General features: G+C 40.1%; 1 protein-coding gene across 3 annotated transcripts in view; it reads right to left on the bottom strand.

Annotated features, from left to right (window-relative positions):
* Positions 1 to 7,218: 7,218 nt before the first annotated feature.
* The window catches only part of SETBP1 (SET binding protein 1), a 269,163-nt gene continuing 256,936 nt past the window's right edge, over positions 7,219 to 19,445 (bottom strand). For all 3 annotated transcript variants that reach the window (XM_057398577.1, XM_057398579.1, XM_057398581.1), the window contains 2 exons: positions 16,098 to 16,265; positions 7,219 to 10,076 (listed from right to left, as the gene is read on the bottom strand). In XM_057398577.1, coding sequence (XP_057254560.1) covers positions 9,517 to 10,076; positions 16,098 to 16,265 — 728 coding nt within the window. In that variant the 3' untranslated portion in view covers positions 7,219 to 9,516. The remainder of the gene's footprint in view (positions 10,077 to 16,097; positions 16,266 to 19,445) is intronic.

Genomic DNA, 19,445 nt, shown 5'->3' with positions numbered 1-19,445 from the left:
TCTGAGGTGCATAGCAGAAGGAAGTATGTGACCCTCAGATACTTGGGGTAGATGTTCAGTCAGCATAAATTCTTCTCATGAGAAACTACAGGATCAACAGCACCTAAACATTACTGTAATATCTTTGAAGTAGATTAAGCTAAGTCTAATTATATCAGAGAGGGCATCTCTTTGAAGTCCCATCTTTGTAAGCAGACTTCTGTACAGCTGTTGTTTTTACTATCAAGCCTTTGCTGACATTTGCTGACCCGTACCCTGGATTTTGGGAAACTGTAAATATCATTAATTCAAGCAAATAAAGTTTTACTTCTAGCAGTAGCTACCTACCCATCTTAAGTTTAAAGAGAGAGAATTGGAGACTAATGGTCGTTAGCTATGCCCTGATGGTAGCTGTTTAATGAGAATAAATGATGAGTTCTGCATCAGCTTAGAAAACAGCAATAAAGTCACAGTAAACATGCAGGCAGCCCCTTCAATCTTCTGTTGCAAGGTCCATTTTTGTACTCTATGACCTAAAACTTCATATCCAGTGTCTTCCTTTCCCTTCTCCTTACTTGAATGAATGTCCTTTTGTATTTTTGAACTCATTGCTTCCTCTTCAAGTATGCTGCTTTATTTCTTCTCCCCATGTCTTCTAGAAAACTAAGCAGTGCTTTCCTTAGTCATTGTCTTCATTAAAGCTCTACCACATCATCATTCGCTTCCTTCAGAGATCACTTTTCATCCCTTTTATAATCGTGTTCTTGATGTGCTCTGAAAATGCTCACTAACAGATGCTCTTCATGTGCTCTCTTTCTTGCAGAGCCTTGCAGAGGCTTTCACAGTTTACCCCTTTGAACTGTTCTACTTGGTATACTTGATCTCTGGTTGCATAAATAGAATATTGGTCCAGGAAAAGTAGAAGACAGTATAAGCTATTTGATTCCACAGATAGCATTGTGGCATGCTAAATCAAGGAGATGTGGTGGAGAATTTTGTTCCCTCTGAGTCAGTGACAAAACTTCTATTGATTCATTTGAAGTGTTGTTTACCAGTAACACTTGTGGGGCAGGCAGTTTAAGAACTGCCAGATAGGAGCATGTGTGGGAGTGGAATGGAGTCAGACAAGAAATTTGCATCACTGACCAGGGGAGATCCAGAAGGGTATAAATCCTATTAGGCAAACAGATGCCATAAAAGATAACATGTTTCAAGTGCTGCAAAAGAAACACTGGGCTCCCTATACGCTTGATTTATGCAAGGCTGATGAACTCCATAATACCAAGACCTGGAGAATTTCTTTGGAATTTTTTTTGAAGTGCAACAGAGTCGTGAGAAGAAGTACACACTAATACTTAAATACCTTCCTGATACATCGAAAACAATGTCTCAACATTCCCCAAAGACTCTCCACTTCTTTTACCCATTTGTTTCCACCACAGCTCTTATAAAACCATGCTGACCTGGTTACAAGTGCTGCTCAACCCATTTTCCTATCATTTGATTTTACACAAAGGTCTACATTCTCAATATGATGCTTCTTAAAAGCAGCAAACAACAGCAGTTTGTATTACATTGTATTACTAGCAGCACTCCAAAGCCACTTTGGGATGAATAGTTTCCATAAGAAAAACGAAAACAGATCTTTTGCCCCTGCAAACTGTTTTAATACATTTGAAACTGACAGTGCTTATCTGCATAAGCTGAGAACGTGAACCAGGGGGTTGCTCTGTGTTATACAGCAAGTTAATTGTCATAATGAAATGACTTATGATTGTGCTAACATTCTGTTAAGCTCCTCTTACAACTCCTGTGGTGCTTTCACACCACTTATTCCTGCAGCTCACAGTAAAACCCTCATAGATTGTTTGATATGCCACACTTCACTGTGATTTCTATACACTATATATATTTTCTATATACTTTCTTCTAGCTCCGAAACCTCTATGCAGTGCATTTGTCGTGTGGCTCATTAATTGTTCATCAAAGACCAAACATATATTTTTTAAGTTCCCATCCAATGTTTCCCATTGCTTTCTAGAACTTGCCAGATGGTAAATACTGAAGGGCTTTGAGTAGGGTCTTGTCATTGATCCCTTCAAAGTAATTGGAAAATGTTTTCTACTTACACAGTAACAGTAGAATTGTTCTAAAATTATGGCATGCTTTGTGATACAGAATAGCAAGTAATGCTGCCATGAGCTCACACAACTTGCATACAGGCTGCAGGCATCTCCATCAACTAAAATTTCCTTGACACAAAATGAATTCAACACATGCGATAACTCTGGAGTCTGGTGGGATATGGTACCTGAGGGAGAGCCAGGCTAAAGTTGAAGCTTGTCTCCACTAGCTGAGGATGAGTTAAGGTCACCGTGGTCAGCCTCCTTATCCCAGGGGACATGACCAAATTCCATAATCAAAACTGAATTAAGACCACACTTTGACCCAAGAGACTGTGCTCATCTTACCCATTCCTTGATGGTGAGCGTGAAATACTCTCCTAAGTTCAAACTCCAATAACGTGGAGGACGAGCAAACAAAGTTTGAGTGGAGCTTCAGTGTTTCTATGAGCAAAGGATGCTTAAAAAAAAAAAAAAAAAAGGATAATCAGAAAAGAACATTATTTTTGATGACAGTTGTTTCCAAACAACACACACGGTATTTTCATTATTTTTAGTGATACCCTATCCTTGGAATTGTTCAAGGCCAGGTTAAATGGGGCTTGGAACAAGCTGATCTTGCGGAAAGTGTCACCGCCTGTGGCAGCAGGTTGGAACTGGATATTTAAGGTCTTTTCCAACCCAAACCATTCTATGATTCTATGATTCTATGATTATTTCAGGGAAGGGATTAATAATGGAAGTACTCTAAGTAAATTTGGAAAACAGTGAACTCATGCAAAATGAGACAAGGGAACAACACCTCATTAAAGAGTACCTAAAAAAACTTACAACCTACCAGAGCTTGTAAAATTTCTAAACTCTGTCTAAGACTTTCAGCAGTTTTCATCATAGGAGTTTTAATCCATAGGAACTGACAGTGCTAGAGTAGTTACCAGAGATGAAACAGTTACAGGTCCATCCTAGCAAGAACCTGACTTTGGTCTGAGAAGGCAGATGGGGATGATGATCAAAAAATCCTCCAGACCCAAGAGGAGGTTGGTGAAGGACTATGGTGCTCTGGCACTGTACAGAGTGTCAGCAGTCTGGTGGAAAAAAAAGAGATCAGAGTAATGAAAACATGAAAACCTTGCAGAGAGAGTCCTTGTGCCTGCTCTCCATCAAGTGTTAGAAACCCAAAACCCCCAAAGGCAGGGTGACACCACCAAAGTACAGAGGAGCTCAGTGGCGATGCGAAGTACATCTCAGAAAAGAGCTGGTGGGAGGGGAGATCAATCCTGAGATAATGCAGCAGCAAGCCCAAAACTTGACAGTTCACAGATGCTTCAAAAGGAGACTTACCACAGGCCTTTTGCAAAATGTGGTTTATTTGGAGACCGGTAGCTTATACATCACACGCCCCGATACAAACAGTAAGTGAAGATGTCAGCGCTTTTGCAACTGTTGTGAAAAGCTGGAGTTATGCACATGTTAAAGAAAGAAAGGAGAAATTAAAAAGCCCCATCATGACTGAGATCTTTACAGCAGCTCTGCTACAGTAACATAAAGCAATAACTGTGAAAACAGTAGTCAGAAGAGCCATATTTGCAGTTGGTTGAGTTAGTCTCACCAAGCCAACCGACTCCACAGAAGTTCACAAGGGATGAACATGAGAGGACACTAAGTTATCTACCCTGCCTGAGCATCACTGTCTCCTCAAGGAAAATGATTTAATTTCCATGTGGAGGATGCTGAGCCATTGGGTAAAGTGGTGGAGGAGGAGAGGAAAGATAAAATCTGATGTTGCTGCAGAGGAACTTGTGGATGCTGAGGCTGTGTAACAGCAGCTGACCACTCTCAGCAGCAACTTGGAAAAGAAACTTAGAACCATGCTAAAACCGGCTCTCAGTCCCACAGTCACAGCATGAGATTTCACAGAATGGAAAATACCCCTTGGCCTACAGCCCTTCATCTCTGATGATGAGTGATGAGAAAGCTGGCCCCCTTGTCCATAACCCAGCCCTGGGACTCCCTTTTCTGCAGGGATCTGGAAAGGGATGCTCCATCTGCTTCATGAGCAGAAACTCCACCTGGGTGGCACTACCATAGTGGTGGCTGTGAGACACAATTTGGACCAGAGAAGTTTCGGTTCATTTGGTGAGAAGCACAGCCTCAGAGTGTGAATCCCCCTTTTGTCCATGGGGTCCATGGCACAGTCCGTTTTTAACTTTCAAGGATATTCTGGAAAAGAAAAATAAATAAAAAAATAAAAGAATAGAACCAAAGCATGTTTTTCTCCATTACCATAAAGAGGGCTTGTGAATGCATGGTATTAGTATCCCAAAAGCTATTAAACTCCTTAGTGATGGAAAACAGATGGAAAATAAGACAAAAGAATTCACAACTCATGTTAGACTGAATTGAATTCCTTTAATTTCACACAATGAATAACATATGAATAGGATTAACTTTTTTGGCTTTTTTTGTTTGTTTTTTTTGTTTTTTTTGTGTTTTTTGTTTTTTTGTTTTCTGTTAAGTGCTCTATAGTGTGCTAACCTGATTTGGTAGCGAAAAGACTGAGCTTTGTTTTAGAAAAAAATGTTTAAAAACCAACATCTAAGATCATGAAGGAGCATGACATTAAAGCATGCCAGATGTATCTAAGCCTCAAAGAACATCAAGTCCATATCCATTTTTAAATGTACAAAAATGCTTCATGAATAAAAACTGTTACAAAAAGAACATTTCAAACAATGTACAAGTTTTTTTTCTTGCCTCTATATTCAATAAAATACAAATACATTTTTTTGCTCTAAAATATGTTTACATACAATCAAAGTAGAACATGCAAATTACACTTTAAAAAAGGCTTTTAAAAACCACTTATGAATACAAACTAAAAATTAGCCAGCACGACTTATAGAACAATCTTGTGCCCCATTCGTTTGATTTTTTTAATTTTTTTGAAATACAGTATATACATATTTAACACTTCATGTGCATTTATTATTTAAGAAATAGCTTAAAAAAATAAAGAAAAAGAAAAGTAAAACAAAGCAACATGGGATTGAACTGCTTCCCCATGTTGTCCAATTGGCAGCTCTTTTCATGTTTTTACTCTTTTTTTTTTCTTTTTCTTTTTTTTTTTTTTTACTCATAGTGTTTTATACAGCCTAGGCAGGCATCTTAAGGAGATCTTGAATATGTGTTCTTTGTTGAAATGTGCTTCTAATTATCTCAGAACTGCTGCACCCCAGTTTTTGGATGATATGGAAGGAAGAGGCATTGCAAGGCATGATGTTTGTTTTCTCCATTCAGAAAACCATCTTGTTGTTGTTTTTTTTTCCTTTTTCCTGTCTTTTTTTTGTTGTTCATTTTAGTCTTCAGGATGCTACTTATATGTGCTTAAGCGCAGTCCTGAATCAGGGCCTGTGAAAATAAGAGTTGGGGAAATCCTTGTGTACAGAACAGGGACTCCTGTTTAGTCGTCGTATTGCTGTAACACTCAGAAGCCCTAGTGACAAACCAGCACCTCATTGTACCAGACGCTACCCAAAAAATGTAATAACACAAACAGAATATTCTACACAAATGGTCCAAAGCATTGCTATCAAGTGCAGTCATGGGCCATGCTGTAGGATACCCTCGTTATACCTTTTTTCTCTCTTTTTTTTCTCTTTTTTTTTGTATGATGGTTACCCAAAAACGTGTAAGGTGCTTCACAGAAAATTTGATATCAAAGGGCTCAAAAATTTGGCAGTATGAAGTTCTTGGAGACACAAGGGCTTGTGTATTTTTTCCTCTCTCTCTCTGCATGCTTATCCCCGTTCCTCATTTTATGCTGGATTGAGGAATACAACTATGCAACAAGACCCATGGAGAGGATATAAACCCATTTCATGTGGCTCACAGCCATGTGGTCTTTTTATGTTTTTCACATTTTTATTGAAGCATACTAAGATGTGTGAATCTGTGACCCAGTAGAGATGTCTGAAAGTTATTTTTGGTCTTAATAAGCAAAAGGGCTTTCACCCCAATTTTATACAGTTCTTGGAAATGTGTGGAGAGAGTTTAGAGTTCCTTGGTAAATCTTCCTAGAGGTGGCGGTGGTAGTGGTAAATCAAAAAGCTCATTACTGGAATATTGTTGGGTAATAAAATGCAGGGGTGGGATTTTAGCCTTAAGCCCTAAAACTAAATCCTTTATGATCTGCATGTAGTACATCGCCTTATAATATTATTCTGTCAGCAACTTGCTTATCATCTTTATAGACTATGCAACATGCAGAACACAAATTCTGAGTGCCATCTAACAGTATATTCAGCCTGCTTTCATACAAATTAACAAGCTAATCTTTCTGCCAGCTAGGGCTGGCTGCACTAGGCTGTTGTTTGGACAAACCTTGGGCATCTGGATAGAGTCCATCCTACACGGACAGCTGGCAGCTACCAAGTCTTGTACCCTTAGTTTCTCTAACCTCTTCTTTTTTTTTTTTTTTCCTCAGTGGTGCATATATTGGGTTGGACCCTCTGAGTGGATGCTGTTCTTAAGTGCGGTGCCTCTAACAGCATTTTGAATAGTACTTTTTTGGAAGGATAACAGCATTTTTTTCCGCAACCTCAGGAACATGAGAGGCATTAGCCTTTCCCTACCAGTGATCCTTCCCTAGGTGGGTTGTATCCCAGTGCATCTGGAATCCCAAATCCAGACCTTATTGGCACTTTGTGAGGTCTGACACATCTTGAAGCCATGACGGGTGTTCAGTGACAGAACTTGGTTTTTTTTCAGACTTTTGCTCCACTTGCTCCACATTGAAATGTCCTTCAATGTTAATAAAAGAATCACGAAAGGTAAAACTAAGGATATGTTGTTGTCTGGCTTAGTTTCAGCTTATAGGCTATGTGGAATACCAAATTTATAGTTTTTCTTGCATTTTAAGTGACACCATCACCTATTTTCAGGCCCATAGGAGAAATGGAAAAAAGGAGATTTCTGAGTCAACTAAACCCCATCCATTGTTTTTTAAGGAAGAAGGGAAGAGCTTGAAGAGGTTTAAGCATTTTTTTTTTTTTTTTTTTGCAGGCCTACAACTTCAGTCAGTAACACTGTGCTAATTCAAGACAACTGAAAAGCAAAATTGTTTGTAACAGAATGAGCGACCGGCCAGTTTATTTCTAAGCTGCATTAATTGGAAAACAAAAAGCACAAATGAGTATGATGAATGATGCAAAATAAATTCAAAACAAAATTCTGCAATCCCTCTTATCAGTTTTAAGGAAATATCGATGTTTGTTCCAGCCTTTAAAAAAACCCAAAACCCAACCTTCTCCCAGCCCCCCCAGCCCAATCCAAACACCAAATGCATTCAGTTTTAATAACCTAAGGTGCTATCACAGAAGAAAAATCAGTCTCTAAATATAATGAGCTGTATGTTTACAGTGTCCCTTTAACACCATAGTCTTGATATGATTTTTGTAAATAAATAACAGAATAGAAACACTTTTTTTTTTTTGTGGGGACTTTTTTTATTGGATTTGTCCTTGTTTTTTTGTTTGTTTGTTTGTTTATGTTTTTTTAGTATCTTGCTATTTGAAATTTTCTTGGCAATAGGCCAGTTCAAAGATTTCTCAAAAAAGGGAACAGCAGTTGGCTTGTGAATCATTAAATAATTTCTATCCCCTCTTGCTTGCTGGAGTCTTCCCTCCCCCCTCTCATTTTAATATCCATCTTGCCATGACAGGTGTTGAGTATACTGAAGGGTTTAAAAAGAAATGAAATAAAATCAAAAGTACCTATTTCAAATTTCAATAACCGGCTTCTTTTCTAAAGCATTGTTACTGCAGTGGAACAGTTTCACATTCAGTCTTTGTTTTAGTTAAACTTTTTTAATTGGGCTGTGGAAATGGAGCTTGGATGTTTTGCTCAAGTTAACTTGATGGCTAACGTACAACTCGAATGAGAAATGTACAGTTTGAACTGACCATTTAAAGAGACGATTTGTCACACACAGTTTGCATCCATGCAGACTGAGAGCTTTATAATTACAGTATGTACAAAAAAAATTATTTTTTTGTTTTCAGTTTATTAAGGCAACCACAACTTGGAAAACATATCCAAAGTGGCATTAATACAATTGCAGTGGTGATACCCTTTGAACATTTTATTTTTATTTTCAGATAAGAACACTTATTCTTTTTCTTTTTTAAGAAATAATTGCCAAGAAAGAACCTATTTTCCATAAGGTGTTGTTTTCTTTTTTCTTTTTTAAACAATCTACTTTATCTATTTTCTTCAAAAGAACATATCAAGGCATTGCTACCTAATGCAAATTATTTGGATCCTGGGATTCCCGTCAGTTTAACTGGGAATTGCAGGTGGCAAGAACTGGTAGGTTTGGGCCCTGTCTTTTTACTCTATTTTTTCTGTTCCATTTTTTTGGGTTTTTTTTTTTTTTTAGATCTTTTATCTTTTTTATATTCTTTTTTTTTGGTGATTTTGTTAACGTTTACTATAGCTATATTCCCCAGAAATGTCTTGCTGTTCTCTAGTCATACGTTCTGAGCATGAAAACAACTTGGTTGATTCACGACCTCTTTTTCACATGCCATTGAAAATGCCAAGTTGCTTCATAGAAACGTGCTATCCATGTACACCTTATTTTAAATGCTGTGATATTCTGTTGTTCCTTGGAATAGCACTCGGAATGAGTGTGCACACGTGTAAGGCTCTACTTTTCTATTGCCTATATTGCAGCTAGTTGTAACTAGGCAAGTAAATGAGAAAGAAATATATTTCTAGCAGGAGTCAGGCATTCTGGGTTATGCTCACCCAAAGCCTGGTAGGTATATAAAACTGGAAAAAAAAAAAATTAAATCAAACAGATTATAACCAAGATCACAGTTGAGAAAATTACACTTTTTTTTTTTTTTTGTGGTTTTCTTTTTTTTTTTTTTTTGTTTCTTTTTTTTCCTTTTTACAGTGATTTCTACTATGGTATGGTTACTCTTAGTTTCACCTGGCCCGCCAAACAGAATCAAAGTCGAGCACGCAGCTCTAGTGACAACGTTCAGCTCTCTGCGAGGATGACCTCCCACCTCCAGGTATGATATGAGAACAGCAATGCTGAGATGCTGATTAGTTTTGGAAACTGTGTAAAGTAGATGCTATCCCCAACTTTGAAACACACCCCCCTCCCCCCTTATCCCCAACCTTTCCCACAGCCTTTCCCCCACTTTTTGGGGGGGGGCTGAGGCAAAAGCGATGAAGAGGAAGATGTGAATCCCGGCTGGCACAGATATCCACAATGGGTTCTGGCTGCCGAAGAAATGAAAAAGTCTGTTGTTGCCGCAGGGGCAAAGTGGACTGTGCTCCTCCAGTCCTTCAGTCTGGTGTGCCCCGCTACTAGCACCCCACTATCCTATGAGGTGTTCTGGCCTTATGGAAGGCCCTCATTTTCGCTCCCCTTGCCTTTCCGGTGCCGCTTCACTTTCATGTCTTCCTCTTCCTCCTGCAAGGTCTTGCTTTTTCGTTTCCCAACCCGGGGTGTGCGGGGCAGAGGGAGAGGTGGAGAAGGAGGAGGAGGAGGAGGAAGAGGAGGCGGCAGGGGTGGCGTCTCTCGAGCCATGTGTATGACAGCCTCAATGGTGGCCATGATTGTGTCTTGAGTGGCTGCTTGCTCCAGTATCAAAGGGTTGAGTGTCGGTCTCTGACCTCTTTTGCTGGGAAGGTCAATGCATTTTTCCAGAACTGGCATTTGGTCTCTGGAGTCTTCATCAAAGGAAAGGGGTTGCTTCCGAGGACGCCCTCTCCGCTTCTTGACGAAGTTATTGCCTGTCTTTGATTGTCTCTGCAGCCGCTTGGCTTTCAGGATCTTGTTGACATGATCCAGATTCTTCTTCGTGGACAGGATCTTGGTGTAGTTGCACATCTTGCGCACTTCGCACTGGATAGCCTCAATTTCACGGCGCTTGAACCTTTTCTTCAGTGGTGAGCTGGCTGTTGGGAGACAAGGAGAGAAACAGGGGTAGGTCAAACAACAGTGAATGGAAACTCTCCTTTGCATGCTTTTAGCACCAGGAAGACTGAATACTTTCAAGCCTAGCAGGCTGAATATTACTACTGAAGAAGTGATGGCTGTAAGACAGGATTCTGAATAGAAAAATGATTAAAAAGAAGTAAAAAGAATATTTATTAGAGTCCCAGAAAAATTGCTGTTACCTTTTTTTTTACTGTCCTACTTGAAAACAATACTTTGACTATTAAGCAGTCTTCAGAGATTTCTCTTCATCTCTCTCCACTTCTAGAGCAACAAAGCTTTTCTACAGAAATGTTTCACCATGGGTTTGCTTCTCATTTCTAAACCTCTAGTGGGAGGGAAGGAAAGACTGCTTAGCACAGCTGTCATACTGGCCCACTGTGATTATTAAACTTTCTATAGCCCAAGAATATACTCCTGATGTTTTCACCTCAGCCTTTAATACTTATCATGGATGACAGTTAGTATGGAAGAGTTTGCTATTGAAACTGGTGGGCACAGACTAGCTGTGTGGGTCACTTCACCTGGGCCAAATTCATTAACCCCTACCTGGGCTTCTTTACTATCATCACTGCAGATACTAACTTAAACTACTCAGTCATATAATTGACTTTAATGGCCCCTAAAGTAAGCTTACTCTTGGTTCAGATCACTTACTTTAGACCTGAGCGGAATCCAAAGTAGTTAAATCTCTTGCCAAGGTCATGTTGTGAGTCACTGTCAGAGCTGGAAAGAGTACCCAACATTTCTTGGCTCCTGGTCACTTGCTTAGGACATGAGACTTTGCTCATTTTTCTTAAATTGTCTCATTGTCCTCTACTGAATGTGTCATCTGTCTAGAGTTGAGGATTTGCTCACAGATTAAAAGTAACTTTGTGAGAGAAACAGAATGTATTAATTCTGCTGTTGCAATAGCTAGTGCTCCCTTCCACTCCTAACATATCTATTTTGCACTGTTGGAAGAGAAATTATGGAGTTCAGTATTTCTTTTCCTTAAAGAATAAAACATCCTACTGAATTAACCTCAGCCCACCTCTACTTGCAAACTTAATTTACACCTGACCATCAAGCAGTCATTTGGGTTTGAAATCCTTGAAATTTCCAGAGCAGCCAAGATTTCTAGAAAGGTTCATTTGGAGGTTATCACTCCCTTCATGGCTAAGGCTAACCTGGTAGTGGTAGTTTAATCAAGTTGCTATTGTAGCATTTTCTGCAGATAACCAGGAGCTGTCAAGTGGTAGAATCTCCTGTTTTCACTATGTGCTATGACAGATTCAGCATACAAACCTCACTCACTGGCCTCCCCTCTTGGAGAACGTAAATTATTGGCTCTCATACCGCCATTGCTTGGATTCAGCAAAGAGCTTGCATAAACAAACCCAAGTTACAATGCAAGAATTAAGAATGAGTCATAAACAAAACACAGGCATATGCTCTCTTATAAATAAAAGACCTGGATGGCCAACTTCCCAAAGTCTGGTTTTCATTAATTACAAAACAAAGTACATTTCCCATATGTAACCCACTCCCCACACCAAAAAGAAAAATAAAACCCATTTGCAGTTTGTGATTCACAGAGAACAAAAGAAAAGGGGAATGCAGTCATTTTGGTACCAAATTAAAAGAGAAAGGAAATGAAATATTGAAGTTGCTCAGAAGCTAATCAGTTGCACGGGATTCCTCTCAAGTAGGTCACCCCTAAAAAGTATGGATGCAAGAACCCTTAGGGCAAGTGGCAGTGAGCTATTTCTCAGTCACCTGATCAAAAAACGCTTAAGCTGCAGTCACACTAAAGGATTATTTTCATCTGGCCCCAGTGGTGGTTGACATATACAGTCCCAGTATTTCCAGCTCTAAATATTTGACTTCTTTGAGTCCCCCTCAGATCTTGAGAGTAGCTTCAGGTCAGAAGATTTAAGAAATCAAATATTTGGCACACTCTTCATATTCACTCTCCACCTTTTGCCTCTTACTGCTATTGTCAGGGTACCTTTTCAAGACTTTTTTGAAAATTCCCATATTCAAGATGCAATTTTTTTCCGAGGAAGTAAAACTGAAATTTTTCAGCTGATGATGGAAATCTTGAAGATGAGAAATCTAGCAGAAATATGGGAAAAATTGCAAGGTTCATGGTGAAATCATAAGATTTGGCATTACTCTCAACTTTCATTGGAAAGAAAGCAAGCCAAAGGACAGGAAATGAATATGAAAAACAGCATTAACCAAGTATCTGCAAAGATTTTATGGATTTACTGAATTTAGCTATAGTTGGCTGTCTCTGCAGTTATTACCAGCCCATTGCAGTCAGTGGAGATCTGCTGTGTATAGTTGTTAGAGCATGATCTTCATTTCTTAAATGGGAACTCAATGCAACTTAAGGTGACCATGCACATCCTCCTGACACCCTGATGTTAGATAAGAAAGATGCAGGTTTACTGCCTATCCTGCCAAATCCAACAGGTGTCTGAGGCACACAAGAGGTCCAGTTCACGCAGGGTGAGTGTCCAGTGGAGCCTGATGGTGAGTAGGCAGTGCCTGAGTAGAACAAAGACAGGCATCTATTTTCTTCCAAACTGCCTAGTTCTCCAAAATTAACTGATATGCACACAATTATGAGTGGGAATTTACACTTACATTTAGATCTATAAGCTGACCACTCTAAGTGTCTTACTTCACACTGGATGCTTTTTTGCCTCATAAAACTTTTCAAGACAATAGTCCCTTTCCTTTCAGAATGAAATACTTATTTTCATTTAGAAAAAAAAAAACAAACAAAAACCTGTACTGTTGTTCTGTGTTGGCTAACTGCATTAATTTTTCTTTCATAAATGCTTTGGGGTGTTTATGACTTTCTCCAGAAGCTTTTTAGAAGCTACTACTAATACTTTCGCATTTCTTCCTAGCAAGCCTCTGGACTTTCAAGCTCTAGAAAGTGTTTGAGTTGTTTTACATAGTCTGTCAATAGTCAGAATGCATGGATCAAATAAATAATATGCTTTCAAGTCAGGCTTTTTAAAGGAGATATTAAAAAACCTAATATTATTTTAACTTTTAAGAATCAGGGACATCTGATTCTACATTTGGTGTAGGGAGACTATGTGGAAAAGAGTTTGATGGGTCTGCAGGGGGAGATTTGATGAGGTGTGCATATGACAAAATATCAGGGAGATCTGCCAAAATAAACCCCTATTGAAGTGAGAGCCATTAGGTGTTACTAACTCATCTGGAAGCTCTTGGTAAGCAATCTTTGATATATTTTCCAATATTGCCATGTGATATACTGCTCTGCTGAAAACCAAAGCTAAGTACTAATCTTTTCCATTTTATGCAGACAGATCCTGCCCAACCCTGTACCCAAATTGTTCTGCATTTTTTTTAGGCTCCGTGTTCTCTTCCTGCAGATATTATGCTGCTTGCACATGGAAATATTGCCTTGGGAGGAAGACTTTTGTCTTGCTCTATCTAGTGGAATTCATATAGAAGGGTCTGAAGAGGAAGTGGGGAGTAGTAACACTATACATGCAGGCATACGAAAGAGGGAATGTGCTCCTACGGGTATGATACAGCATGGTGCATGATAAAAAGGACATGGAACTGTTGGAACAAGTCCAGAGGAGGGCCAAGAGGATGATCAGGGGACTGGTGCACCTCCTGTATGAAGACAAAGTCGGGGCTGTTCAGCCTGCAGAAGAGAAGGCTGTGTGGAGAACTCATAGCAGCCTTCCAGTATCTGAAGGGGGTTTATAAGGGTGCTGGGGAGGGACTCTTCATTAGGGACTGTAGTGATAGGACAAGGGGTAGTGGTTTCAAACTTAACCAGGGGAAGTTTAGTTTGGATATAAGGAGGAAGTTCTTTACTGTGCGGGTGGTGAGGCACTGGAATGAGCTGCCCAGAGAAGCTGTGAATGCTCCGTCCCTGGCGGTGTTGAAGTCCAGGCTGGACAGAGCCTTGGGTGGCATGGTTTAGTGTGAGGTGTCCCTGCCCATGGCAGGGGGTTTGGAACTAGATGATCTTAAGGTCCTTTCCAACCCTAACTATTCTATGATTCAACGATTCTATGATACAAGATCCAGGTACTGGGGATACATGGAGGTAGGCAGATTTTGCACGGGAACAGTCATCTCCCCAGCCTGTTATCTCCCAGGCTGCATGGCCATGCAATGCCTTTGTGAAGGCCTGAAGCTACTTAGCAAAATACAGGCCAAAGTGAAGAGAAACTAGAAATGCTTGACACGGCACAGGTGCTTCTACTTTTCCTTTATTTTCCCACCCTCCAAACAACCTCACCTAGCTGTCCCAAACAAACAAGAACTAACATTAGTCTTAAAACACAGCTTTACACAGTTAAAATAAGGCACGGAGGCCCAGTGTTTCTCCTGTCCCTGGGTTACACAGATGCAGTGAGGCTCCATCTCACAAAGACAAATTGAAACAGCCACAGACCATGCCAGGAAGTCACTCAGGATTGATACAACCTGGAAATAGCTTCTGAGGCAAAGAGAGAAATCTCTACCAAAAATACACATTTCCAAGAATAGCTTAGAGCAGGCTGGAGGACCCACTCCAGCACAGCAGTGTTGAACAACCCCTTAGAAGTTCTCCATCAGTCCCCTAACTTTATTCTGGATAGCTTTGTTATGTCTGTAGTACTTAAATCCTTCTTACTGCCTGTCATTTTCCATCCTTTCAGAATTGCCTGAGGCCACTTGCCAGAACATGGCACAGAGAAGACTGTTTGTTCAACAGCTGGGCTCAGTTTGTCGACTTGGTTTGAAAGAAGGACTTTTCAAAGAGCTCCCTATTAATTACAGGAAACCCATAGAACTGTCCTGTTTTCCCATTAACACAGTTTCTTTCAGTTTTCAACTAAATTATTTCAACATCTGGGATACAGATAAACCAACAATTTAATTAGACTTCTGAAAATGGAAAGAATGAACTATACAGTCAAGCATACACTTTCATCTTGAAACTGATCATAAAATATTTGTGTACTTTCATTCTCTGCTGCACTGAAAATCTATCCTGAGTTTAAATATTAGGAAAGTATGAAAGATGAAACAGAGAATCCTGATTTTTTAATATAAAAATTTATCTTTATAGATGCTACTTGTTTCCAATATTCATTCAGGAAATGAGAGGAAAATCAAAAGGAGTGCACTGAAACAACACTTTTTGTGTTTAAATTGAATAATTAAATATGTGATAATTCCATGACTCAGTGAAACACATGTATTTTGTGAATTCGGTATCAAAGGTTTGACAAAACTTTGAGACTCCTAATACTTGCACATAAGGTAAAGTACTGTGGGTTCTTCATTCACTGGAAATTAAGACACAATGCAAAATTAACCTCTCTAACCATACCCAAGAAAAGGCATGATGATACTTGAATGACTTGGCTCAATTTCTGACTGTATAGAGCTATCATCCTTCTGATCTGATTCAAAATAGAAGCACAAAATATAATTCGATTGAAAAACATGCTATTCTGACTTATTTATTCTGATATATTTTAAATCACTGTTCATTGCCCCAGACAATTTCCCATTTGCAAGACAGAATATTATGCTAAAATCACTGAAGTATGCAGAAAGAAATCTCAGCTTCTCCTTAGCTATTCATTATGTATTCTTTGTGTTCATGTTATAGGGACGGGAATTTTCAAATAAATGAACAACAGGGCTGAGAAAGGAACCCAGGAGTCTTGCTTCAGTGTCCCTTGCTAGGCCGTACGGGTTGGTGCTACTTGTGTTCTCATTTCACAAATGGTGGTATGTGGATAAAATAGATCTGATATGCCGAGACAGGACCATAATAAGAAAGTATAAGAAAAACTGCAGCCAGATTATCACATTAGATATGCACATTTGCAGTTACCTCTCCAATTAGGAAGAACAGTCAAGCATATGTTGTTCATTGCAGTGCCGGAAGGAAGGAGATGGGGGAGAAATAGAGGGGATGGAGGAAAAAAAATTACCTGCTTCAGATGTTGCTGATGATGAAGGTAGAAGAGATAACACTGGAGTTGTCATTGCAACACTGTCAACAGCTGCTGGTTTCCTTCTGGTCATCGTGTTACAGGCAGAACTTTCCATTTTACCATGAAGTGAAGTCTGGTCTGCTTTTAAGTGGGGACCTGCAATTCCTTGGGGAAGAAACAAAATATGGATGAATACTGATGAAGTTACATGTCTGGGGAATATCTGGAAAGGAGTAGTCAGCTGCTGTTCTCGCTATGCCGATGAATTTATTTCTATATTTCCGCATGTAGGTGTCTATAGTATGGTCATGATACCAGCAGGGATCATAATTGTTATTTGGCTTTGATAATTTTGCTTAAGAACACACAGTCATGGATCTTTATAAACAATGTAGCCAACATAATAATTCCACATTACTACTTTTTCTTCTCCAAGCAAACACACCCCCTGATACATATATAGAGATCTGTTTCATATCTCTATTTAGTGGGGCTGTCATTCCCTGGGTAGTTTATTCTCCAACACAGACATACATCTCTAATGACCTGACCCAGTGGATGTTTCATCTGAGTAAAGAGCACGCACAAGGAACAGCCTCAATATGTAGTTACCTGTCTAAAGTACATTATTTTTACGAGTTCCCTCCCTAATGAAAATTTACTTAACAACTCACCAAAAAGAAGGAGTTTTTTAAAAAAGAGCAATTTATCACACATTTTTCCTACCTAGGGATTGTAATGCAGAATATGTAAGTAGTAGAAACACACCAAAGAGGTCAAATATATCAGAAAAATAAAAGTTATGCACTCAGGGATGGGAGCTTCCTCCCTTAACAATGTTTCTCAAACTCTCTTATGGTTTGAACACATGTTGTTTACTTATAAACACATCAAATTTTAACTGTTGGATTAAAATTTTACATAATACATCTCTAACACTCCTGAATGTGTATGCACCTATTTATATGTAATATTTGTGTGAGTTCATGTGTGTGTATACATATTGCATGCGTACCTATATGAATTTACCAGATGGAAAAGCAGCTAAAATGCCCCAGTCACTTTTTTACAATAAGACTGCAGGAATTTTTGCCCATTTTACAAAACTCCTAGCAGGTGCTGCTTTGGAAAAATCCAGTATCCCTACTCTCATGAGACCATAGAAGTCTGCTAGGGTGCAGAATTGCTATTGAATCTTTGACAACTTATGAAAACCTCTTCCAGTCTCTCTGATGCTGGGCTTCAACATACCCAGGACAGCCATTCATTTTCCAAAGATAATCTTCCATAAATTCCTTCTCTTTTCAAATCTCAATCTGCACCTGGGCCTCAGATAAAACACATCAGAGTCTGGCAATTACATTACATGAAGATTCAAAAAAACACAGAGCAATTGAGGTTGAAAGGCTCCTCTTGAGACACCTAACCCTTCCTACCCTGCTTAAGCAGGGTCAGCTAGGGCAGGTTTCTCTAGACTGGCCATTTTCGAGTATCTGCAGGGAGGGAGAACCCACAACCTGTCTGTGCAACCTGGTCATCCTCACAGTAAAATATGGTTCAGAAATAACCTCCTGTGTTTGAGTGCCCACTGCCTCTTTCCCTGTCACTGGGCATCACTGAGAAGAGCCTTGCTCCATCTTCTTTGTTCTCCCCCATCGGATATTTGTGCAGATCGAAAAGATCCCCCTGAGCTTTCTCTTCTCCAGGCTGATCAGTACCAGGTTCAGTCCCAAGGCTGAACAGTCCAAAGTTCTCAATCTTTTCTCATAGGAGAGGTGATCCAGACCCTTAACCATGTTTAAGGAGATGTTGGGCTCAAGTGAAAGTTGGACTCTCTCATATATGTGCATGCCTCTATTTTACTGAGGAGCCCAGAGCTGAACACAGTGTTCCAGTGTGGCCTCACCAGTGCTGAATAAAGGGTAAAGATTGCCTCTCTTGATATGCTGGTAATGATTCTAATGCAGCCCAGGAAGCTGTTGGCCTCCCTTGCTGTAAGGGCACATTGCTGAATCATGATCACCTTGATGTCCACCAGGACTCCCAGAGCCTTTTTGACAAGCTGCTTTCCAGATGGCCAGCCCCCAACAGGTGCTGGTGCAAGGCATTAGTCCTCCCCAGGTGCAGGACTTTGCATTAGCCCTCATTGAACTTTGTGTGGCTCCTGTCAGCCCATTGCTCCAGCCTTTTCAGGTCCCTCTAGAGGACAGCATGACCCTCCGGAATATCAACCACCCCTCAGTTTTGTATCTTCTCCAGATTTGTTGAGTGCGTTCTACCCCATCACCCTGGTAATTAATGAACATTTTAGGTAATTTTGGCCACCTTAGCAAACCCTGGGGTGCATCAATAATGACTGGCCTCTATCTGGACTCTGTGACACTGATTGTAATCTTTTGCTCCCAGCAGTTCAGACAGTTTTCAGCTGTACATTTATCTTGCCTGTATTTTATCAATTTGTATATGAGAGATTTATAGAAGACAGTGCCAGAAGTGTTGCTAAAGTCAAAATAAACAACATCAGATTGGTCAGGCATGATTTATCTTCATAGATTTAGGCTAACTACTCCCAATCACTTTCTTCTCCTTCGTATGTTTGGAAATGCTCTGCAGGATTATTTGCTCCATCAACTTCTCAGGGGTTGAGATGAGGCTGACCAGCCTATTGTTCCCAGAGTCTTTCTTCTTGCCCTTATTGGACTGACGTTTGCTTTCTTGTAGTCCTCAGGATCCTCTCCCAGTCAGCACAACCGCTCAAAAATAACTGAGAGTGGCCTCACAACGATGCCAACTAGTTCCCTCAACACTTTAGGGTCCACCCTGTCAAGTTCCATATACTTGTGTATGTCCTGTTTGTTCACCTGTTCCCTAACCAGAAGAGACTGACCCCCACCTCACTACAACCTCCTGTCATGTAGTTTTAGAGAGTGATAAGGTCTCCCCTGAGCCTTCTCTTCTCCAGACTAAACCGCCCAGTTCCCTCAGCCGTTCCCTATCACACTTATGCTCCACACCCTTCACCAGCTTCGCTGCCCTTCTCTGGACCCACTCCAGCCCCTCAATGTCTCTCTTGTAGTGAGGGGCCCAGCACTGAGCACAGGATTCGAAGTGTGGCCTCATCAGTGCCCAGTACAGGGGCATGATCACTGCTGTGGCCCTGCTGCCACACTATTGCTGATACAGGCCAGGATGCTGTTGCCCTTGGCTATCTGGGCACAAGCTGGCTCATGTTCATCTGACTGTCAACCAACAACCTGTCTGAGTACAGAAATAGGAGTGAGTCAGTATTACAGGTCATGGATTGGTGGACATGTGCAGAGGAATCTCTCCCTCTTACACCACATC

This window comes from Pezoporus wallicus, unplaced genomic scaffold (genome assembly GCF_028554395.1).
Source record: "Pezoporus wallicus isolate ANWC-B61680 ecotype Strahan unplaced genomic scaffold, APGP_CSIRO_Pwel_v1 contig_8473, whole genome shotgun sequence".
Taxonomy (NCBI): Eukaryota; Metazoa; Chordata; class Aves; order Psittaciformes; family Psittacidae; genus Pezoporus; species Pezoporus wallicus.
This window is presented reverse-complemented; position numbering and strand designations above follow the sequence as displayed.